This window comes from Elephantulus edwardii, unplaced genomic scaffold, assembly GCF_000299155.1.
Source record: "Elephantulus edwardii isolate Elephantulus edwardi_28Jun2011 unplaced genomic scaffold, EleEdw1.0 scaffold00208, whole genome shotgun sequence".
NCBI lineage: Eukaryota > Metazoa > Chordata > Mammalia > Macroscelidea > Macroscelididae > Elephantulus > Elephantulus edwardii.
Window position 1 is genome coordinate 2,712,292 of NW_006399958.1, and position 9,115 is coordinate 2,721,406.

Consider the following 9,115-nt stretch of genomic DNA (forward strand, 5'->3'; position numbering starts at 1 on the left):
CCGACCTCTGGGTGACTAGCTAAAACTGTAATGCCCCATGAACTACTTGGGGGGGAGGACAATATTTGCTCTGGACATATTCCCAGGGCCATAACGTCGCAGACGCAAGGCAATCACTCAGGCTATAAAGTCCCCCCTTTCACCCCTAAAACGCGGGGTCCCGGCCTTCCGCTCCCCGAGCTTTTCATTCCACTTACCGGTACCTCTCGCTGTGCGGCCCCTAGGAAAGACGCTTCTCCAGGGCGACGGGCGCTCACTGATGATACAAGCACCCGCGCCGGCAGTGAGAGGAGAGCTGCGATCTGATTGGTCACGTCCTTGTGACGTGTCTCCGCCTTCGGCCGCGATTAGAACAACAACTTTATTAGGCACCGCCCCAGGGCTCGGAGAAGGGTAGCTCTGGGGAGTGGCTAGGGCTTAGCGGACTGAAGGCGGCAGGGGCCAGGGTCAGGCAATGGGGTGTTGAGGCCGCGCGGTAGCGGATCGAGTCGGGAACAAAAGGAAACTACAATTCCGACCGCTGGTGGCGGCATAAGAAGCGGAAGCCAGGCTTTTAAGCAGGCTTTCGGGATGAAGCGGGAGTAGTCGTGGTGGTGGTGGTGGGGGGGGATAAATAGGAAATAGGAAACTGCAACTTCCAGGAGAGATCGGGCTCTAATATGAGATGGGACAGTTCGTCTTTCGAACGCCTTGATCTAGCGGTTTGAGTAGGGTTGGAATTTCCCCAAGTCTGGGACGAACTGAGTGGGAGCGACATGGAACTGGAACAGAGAGAAGGGTGAGTGACTGAGCCTTCAGAAAAACTACAAAACCCACAAGGCATTGCGGCTACAGAGTGGCAGTTTTCTTCTCTTTCCCCTTTAAGGGCTGACGGGAATTGTAGTCCGTGCAATTTCTTGACTTTAGCGCTCCTCTTTAAGAGGTTTTTAAGAGACTAATGTCTTTTTCTCGCCCTAGAGGGATTCTTTGCAATCACTTGTTAAGCATCAGAGAGTTGGACAATGACTAAGGAGGGTAGAAGGAGAAGTGATGTCTTTGAGCTGTGGTGCTGGAGAAGAGTATTGGATGTACCATGGACTGCTAGGAAAACAAACAGAATTCATCCTGGAAAGGGTTAAACCGGGTGGCTCCTTGGAGGCAAGGATTCTGAGGCTTCATCTGACATACTTTGGACATATTGTAAGGAGAGACCTATCCTTGGAGAGGGACATCATGCTTGGGAGGGTGGAGGGACAGCGCAGGAGGGGAAGGCCCTCTATGAGGTGGATTGATTCAGTGACTGGGGTAATCGAGATGGGAGTGTCAGAGACAGTGCGATTGGCACAGGACAGAGCATAGGTTAGGGCTGTTGTACATAGGGTCGGTATGAGTCGCAGGCAACTCGATGGCACATAACAACAACAGTCTGTCTTAATCAAGATTCATTAATAGTAATGGGTGACTGGAATGCAAAAGCTGAGAACGGGGACAAAGGATTGGTAGTCGGGAAACGTCGTCTTGGTGACAGAAATGAGACTGGAAACAGGATGATAGAATTCTTTACAATCAATGATTTTTCCATTGGAAATGCCTTTTTTAAGAAACACAAACAAAGACTATACACACGGAGCTCACCTGATGGCCTACACAGGAATCAGATTGATTACATTTGTGGAGAAAAAAAAATCATTGGATAAGTTCAATATCGATGGTGATTATCGAATAGACTATCAACTATTCATATGGAAGTTCGAACTGAAGCTAAATAAAATAAAATAAAATCCTCAAGCACCAAAGGTTGACCTTGAGTCTATCCCACCTGAATTTAAAGACTATCTCAGGAACAGGTAGAGGCTTGAACACTAATGAGCAAAGACCAGATTAGCTGTGGGGGGATATTAAGAATATCATTCATGAAGAGTGCAAGAGGTCATTAAAAAGACAGAGGAAGAAAAGACCAAGATGAATGTCAGTAGAGACTCTGAATAGTACATTAGAACACCAAGAGGCCAAAGCCAAGGGAAGAAATCAATATGTTAAGAAGTTGAACAGAAGATGTCAAAGAGCAGCTCGGGAAGACAAAGCAAAGTATTATTATGAAATCTGCAAAGAGCTGGAGTTGGAAAATCAAAAGGGATGAGTTTGCTCAGCATTTCAGCTGAAGGAGCTAAAGAACAAATAACAAGCCTTGAGTAGAAATACTTAAGGATGCTTTGGGTGGAATATTGAATGATCCAGGAAACCTCAAAAGAAGATGGAAGGAGACAGGAAGTCACTATACCAATAAGAATTGGCTGACGCAGAATAATTTCATGAAACAAACTATGATCAAGAGTCATTGACGATAAATGAGGAGGTCCAAGCTGCCCTGAAGGAATTGGGGTAAAAACAACAACCCCAGAAATAGACAGCATACCATTTGATGTCTTTTCAACACAGATGCTGCCCTGGACACAGTAACCACGTTGTGCCAAGAAATCTGGAGGACATCTGTCTGGCCAGCTGCAATCAAATGCTTGACCACTGAGCTGTACCCTCTACCTGGCCAAGTGATTGAAAGAGACTCTTATTTATTCTCATCCCCAAAACAATGTGATCCAACAGAATATGGGAATTACTGAACAATATTAGTATCACACACAAGCAAGATATCTAAAACTTACTAAACCAGTACATCAACAGAAAGCTACCAAATGTGCAAGCTGGGTTTAGAAGACGCCATGGCACTAAGGACACTATAGCCAATGTTAGATGGATCTTGGCTCAAGGCAGAAAATACCAGAGGAATATCTATCTGTGTTTCATTGACTGTGCAAAGACATTTGACTGTGTGGATCACAACAATCTATGGCTAACCTTGAGAAGAATGGGGATCCCAGAACACTTGTGTGTACTCATATGAAACCTATACTTGGACCAGGAGGCAGTCGTCGGAACAGAAAAAGGAAACACTGCATGGTTCAAAGGCAGGAAAGGTGTATGTCAGGGATGCATCCTACCTTTTCAATCTATATGCAAAACATATTATACAGGAAGGTGGGCCCTGAGGAGGAATGTGGAATCAAGATTGGAAGAAAACTAATCAACAACTGGCATTATGCAGATGACACAACCTTGCTGGCTGAAACTGAGGAGGACCTGAAGCATTTGCTGCAGAAGGCCAAAGACTGCAGTCTTCAAGATGGATTGAAGCTCAACATCAAGACAACAAAGATTCTCATCCCTGGGCTGATTGACAGCAGCATGACAGAAAAGAGTGTGAGATTGTTAACAATTTCAGCTTGCTTGGTTCCACAATGGACACTCTTGGCATCAGCAGCCAGGAAATCAAAAGATGAACTATTTTGGGAAAATCTATCCCTACCTCTCCAGAGCGCTGAAGAGCAATAATGTCAGTCTAGAGACTAAGGTGTGCCTGATTCAAGCCGTGGTCTTTGCAATTACTTACTATGCATCGGAGAGCTGGACAATGACTCAGGGTGATAGAAGAACTGATGGCTTTGAGTTGTTGTGCTCTAGAAGAGTATTAGACTGCCAAGAGAACAAATAGGTCTGTCCTGGAAAGGGTGAAATCAGGCTGCTCCTTGGAGACAAGGATTTTGAAGCTCTGTGTCACATACTTTGGGCCTATTACCAAGAGGCACTAGTCCTTGGACAAGGACATCATGCTTGGCAGGGTGGAGGGACAGTGCAAGAGAGGCAGAGCTTGGATGCGATGGATTGACTCAGTAACTGTGGTGGTGGGGGTAGATAGGGCAGGGTTCCCAGCTATTGTACATAAGGTCGCGGTGGGCACATAACAAGAGTAGCAGCAGCTTTCTTCAAGCATCCTGCGGGAGAGGGGCCAGGAGGCCCTGGACTCCTCGGTCTGAGGAAGGGGGACCAGCAGAGATGGGGTTAAGTTTTCTGGAGTTAGGAAAGGAAGGGCTAGGGTTAGGACTCTAGTATCTGAGGGAGAGATTGGGGTTCAAGACTCCTGGGTCTGAGGGCAGAGCACCTGGCGTGATCAGGGTCAAGATCTTAGATGTGAGGGAAGAGGGGATAGGGGTCCATCAAGACCGCCTGGTCTGAGGGAGGAGAGGCTGGGAGTTGGGACTCCCCAGTTTGAGGAAGGAGGCGCTGGGGGTCTGGACTCTTGGGTGTGAGAGGGGAAGAATTTGGGGGTTCAGGACTCTGTGGGCCTGACGGAGGAGTATGAGTGCTGGAGTTATGACTCATGGGTCTGGGATAGGAGGGGGTGAGGGGGTGTCCAAGACTCCAGGGTCTGAGGGAAGAGGGGTTGGCTTTTGTCGTGGGGGGGTGTGTGTGTGCATACACACCCATGGGTCGGAGGGAGGAAGGCTGGGAGTCGGGAATCCATGGTCTGAGGGAGGAGGGCTCGTGGCTGAGACTCCCAGGTCTGAAGGTGGAGGGCTGGGGATCAGGACTCCTGGGTCTGAAGGAGGGGTGCTGGGGGTCGAACCTCCCCAGTGTTGGGGAGGAAGAGTTGGAGGAGGGTCAAGCCTGGTGGGTCTGATTGAGGAGGGCTGGAAGTCAGATCTCCGCAGTCTGATGGAAGAGGGCTGGGGGGTTGGATCTCCCCAGTTTTGAGGGAGGAGGGGTTGGAAGTGGGTCAGAACCAATGGGTCTGATGGAGGCGGGCAGAGGGCGGGTCTCCCCAGTTTTGAAGGGTTGGAAGTGGGTCAGAACCAATGGGTCTGATGGAGAAGGGCTGAGGGCGGATCTCTCTAGTTTTGAGGAAGGAGGGGTTGGAAGGGAGTCAGGAACAGTGGGTCTGATGGAGAAGGGCTGGGGGTCGGATCTCCCCAGTCTGATGGGGGAGGGCTGGGGACTGGATTTCCCCAGTTTTGAAGGAGGAGGGGTTGGAAGGGGGTCAGGAACAGTGGGTCTGATGGAGGAAGGCCTGGGGGTTGGATCTCCCCAGTCTGGTGGTGGTGACCAGTCACTGTCCTGGGTCCCTGACCCCTGTTGGACCCCCAGGACCATGGCAGCGGTGGGCTTCGAGGAGTTCTCGGCACCGCCAGGCTCAGAGTTGGCCCTGCCCCCGCTGTTCGGCGGCCACATCCTGGAGAGCGAGCTGGAAACCGAGGTGGAGTTCGTGTCCGGTGGCCTGGGCGGCCCGGGGCTGCGGGAGCGGGACGAGGAGGAGGAGGCAGCCCGGGGCAGGCGGCGGCGCCAGCGGGAACTGAACCGCAGGAAGTACCAGGCCCTGGGCAGGCGCTGCAGGGAGATTGAGCAGGTAGGAGGGGCCCTGAGTGTGGTGACCACCTCCAGCCAGTCTCCGCTGCCCATCTGGTCACCCGCCTTTCCTCAGCTGGTTCTTCTAGAAATCGCCTGAAAACCCAGACTGTGTCTTATACCCCACACTGGTCTCTCTCATGCTCTCCACTGACCTCAGTGCCAAGGAAGCACAGTTTGTCCAGGTGAAGCTGGGATTCGAACCCAGGCAGCCAGGGCTTGTACTCTTAGTCCAATTTTTTTTTTAGATTGATTTTAATGAAAGTTTAAAGAGCCTTTAAGTTTCCAGTTACTCATTGTTGCACTTTTCTCCCTGCCCACCCAATCCCCCCAATTCACTCTTCTCCTTGAAAGAAAAAGAAAAATTCTTTCATTGTTATGCAATCCCTCCCCCCAAGTTCACTCCACTGTGCAGCCTTCACTCTGGACTCCTGTCATGACAAGTATACCCATTCATATGTCCCTTTTAAACAGTTCTCTCCCTCATCTGTTTCAATGCACTATACATCATTCCTCCCCTCCTTCTGTCTTCCCTCAACCCTGATGTCAGTCCCGTTTTACAACAGTGGCCCTATGCAGTATTTGGCCTTTTGTGACTGAGATATTTCACTCAGCATAATGTCCTCCAGGATCACCCATTTTGTATAATATTTCATGAGTTCCTTGTTTTTCAATGCTGCATAGTATTCCATTGTGTGACTATACCAGAGCGTCTCTACCCATTCGTTTCTTGATGGGTGTTGCAGACCGAGGGCAAAGTATTTTTATAATTATTAATAATGAGACACACAACCAAGAATGAGATAGAACAGAGAGAGTAAAGACAGGGGGCCAGCAGTTCCCATGACTGAAGTGCCCAAGCCACGCCTCTCTGAGTATTTATTGAGAATCGTCAGGAAGGTAAACAAAGGAAAATCATAAGGGAGTAGAAAACAAAACCAAAGGATTAGGGGAGCTCTGGTGGCCTAGTGGCAAAGAGCTGCAACTATAATCCCAGAGGTGCACGGTTCGAAGCCACCAGATGCTCTGCCGGGGAAGGAGGGACAATCTCCTCCTGTACCAGTCAGATCTGATTTGATGGTATATGTACATAAAAATAATAAAATTAAAAAAAAACAAAGGATCATGGGGAAGTCTTGCAGATTAACTCGGAGTTCTTCTCTGTTGTTTACCTTATGCTTATCTCAGGAGGAAGGGATTTAGTAATACAAACTAAGAAGGATGTTGACTCTTAGGGAACGCCTTAGTGCCTTAGAGTGAACTCCAGCTTGTATTAGGCCTCCCTCATATCCTGATAAAGCATTTAGTTTATTATTAATATTAAATTTGATATTCGGCTTCCCACACATGGGTCTTAGCCCTGTTTTGTTTTTGTTTTTGTTTTTTTAATTTAGGTTGTTTATTTTTCATTTCAATGAACATCTACAGAGATTTTGGGATTCCATTCATTCATTGTTGCACCCTTCTCCCCGCACAAACCCCTCCCCCCTCAGCCCTGTTTTTTTAAAAAAGCCTTAATTGATTTGGATGAACGTTCTCACAGTAAATTGGGTTTCCGTTCAATAATCATGTACATCTTACTTCATGGTGTTGACTGCAGGACCTGCAGTGTAACAGCACTCCTCCCATCTCCTCCGTGTGACTCTAGTTTCCATTCATCCTCCTTTCCTGTCTCTCACTGCTTTTTTTTTTGTGTTTGTGTGTCTTTTTTTAAATTTTTAATTATTAATTTTAATGAAAATTCTCTCGCTGCTTTCTGAGCTTTATCGGAGGGCAGATGCTGCCTTTTTGAGCTCATTGTTAATCTAAGCAGTGTTGTTGATCACCTTAGAGATGTGTCTTTGTTCGGCTGGAGAATGAGCCTTGGGGCTGAGTTCAGTTCCTGCCTGAAGGGTGACCAATGGCCATGGTCCACCAGTCTCTGTCCAACCCGAGAGGCTGGTCTTTACTATGATTTTCACTTCTGTACCATGTCTCCTCCCTCTCTAAATGGGACCTTCTGACGTGACCTCTTTTGGACTGGTGTGGGTGGGGGGAGCTGGGCACTGTCCAGTTCTTCGGGCCTCAGGACAGTGGAGGTGCAGCTTCTGCGAGCTGCCAGGCACAGGCCCACCATCCTGGTGGAGAGGTCAGGGCTGCCTCCTGCATCTCAGCGACTTAGTCCGAGCTGGGAGGCTCCTAGCATCCAGAGATTCGGCTCAAACGCAGCTTCCTTCTTGCTTCTGAAATGCGTCCCCTCTTAGCGTGCTCTCACCTCCTACCCCAGTTCAGGCCTTGGCTGCACTTTGAGTCTCTGGCCTCAAGCCTCTGCTCTTCCAGAAGACCAGCTTCACAGGGTGTTTCAAGCATCCATAGGTGACCCTGTCCCTTGGATGTGAGAAAACTTCCAGTAAAAACCCCAAATGAAACCCTTTACCCTGTTGTTTTGCAACACTGAGTCAAAACAACCCATAGCTGACCCCCCCAGCTCGTTTTCAAAGGCAGTAAAACCACACAGGAGGAGATGCTCATCCTTCCCCGTGGAGCAGCTGGTGGATTCGAACCATGTGTCTTGTGTCAACAGTGCAGTTTTTTACCACTAAGCCACCAGAGCGCCCTCATTGTCTTCTAGTCGAGTCCAACTCACAGCACCTCTACAGGACAGAGAAGAACTGCCTGGCAGTTCCCAAAGCTGTGGTTCTTATTTTTACTCGAGTGAAAATTTATTTACAAATCCTACTGATTTTTCACACGTTTATTCATAAAGATCTTGCTTTATGACATCATCGATTGTTGTTGCTGTTGTTGTTATGTGCCATTGAGTCGTTTGCGACTCATAGCGACACTATGTAAAACTCTTGGAACCAGCGGCCAGGAAATCAAAAGACGAATCTGATTAGGAAAGCCTGCTGTCAGGGACCTCTCCAGGGTGCTGAAAAGCAAGGAAAAGTCAGTCTAGAGACTGAGGTGTGCCTGATCCAGGTTGATGGGGGGACTTCTTCTCACAGGCTTTGGGGCTGTGGTCAGGAGAGGCCAGACCCCGTGGAAGGACATACTCGCTAGAGGGTCAGTGAAGGAGGGGAAGACTCTACAAGATGGACCGACCAACCCTGGCTGCCACCTGGGTCCGGGTACAGCGGGACGGGGCTGCGCTTTGTTCTCTGTGTGCCGGGTGCTCTGGGCACGCAACCTGGGGGCAATGAAGGGCCGGGCAGGTGAGTGCTTTGCAGCTGACCTGCATCTCTCCCCTCCTCCCAGGTGAACGAGCGCGTCTTGAACAGACTCCATCAGGTGGAGAGGATAACCCGAAGGCTGCAGCAGGAGCGGAGGTAGCCCGTCCTTGCCTACGCCGGGCCTCCCACCAGCGCAGTGCCCCTCGTGTCTCCCCTACATCCCCATCTGCCTGGCCTCGCGGCTCCGTCCCTGGTGAAGGGATTGCTGGCTGCAGCGGGCATGTCCCCTGGGTGGAGAGGACGTGACCAGGAGCACCCCACACAGGGCTTTAAGCCCCTGTCCACTCTGACTCCGAGTCCTGACTCCCAGTGTCCTCTGTCAGTTCAGGGGTGCTAAGGAGTCTCTCCGGCTGTCCTGAGATCCCCCCCTTGGTCCCCCGGCTGCTCCACAACCAAAAGGTGTTAGTTTCCAGCCTCCAACAACCTGCTGCAGGGTCAGTGTTGAGGTGGATTGGCTGACAGCAGCGGGCTCAGCAACAGTGATGATGGGGCTCCCCTTAACCGCTGTCCTTCCTCCTCACGGGACCCCACAGGACAGGGCAGACCGCCCCACGGCTTCACAGGGCTGGACATTTTTTTTCTTTAATTTTATTTCATTATTTTTTGTGTGTACCGTCAAATCAGATCTGACTGGTACAGGAGGAGATTGTTCCTCCTTCTCCAGCAGAGCATCTGGTGGATTCAAA

At 49.7% G+C, this 9,115-nt stretch overlaps 1 protein-coding gene across 1 annotated transcript in view; it reads left to right on the forward strand.

The window, feature by feature from the left end:
* Positions 1 to 755: 755 nt before the first annotated feature.
* TFPT (TCF3 (E2A) fusion partner (in childhood Leukemia)) overlaps positions 756 to 9,115 on the forward strand; it is a 10,445-nt gene continuing 2,085 nt past the window's right edge. The window contains exons 1-3 of the mRNA XM_006897299.1: positions 756 to 778; positions 4,960 to 5,218; positions 8,455 to 8,525. Of these exons, the coding sequence (XP_006897361.1) occupies positions 756 to 778; positions 4,960 to 5,218; positions 8,455 to 8,525 (353 nt within the window). The remainder of the gene's footprint in view (positions 779 to 4,959; positions 5,219 to 8,454; positions 8,526 to 9,115) is intronic.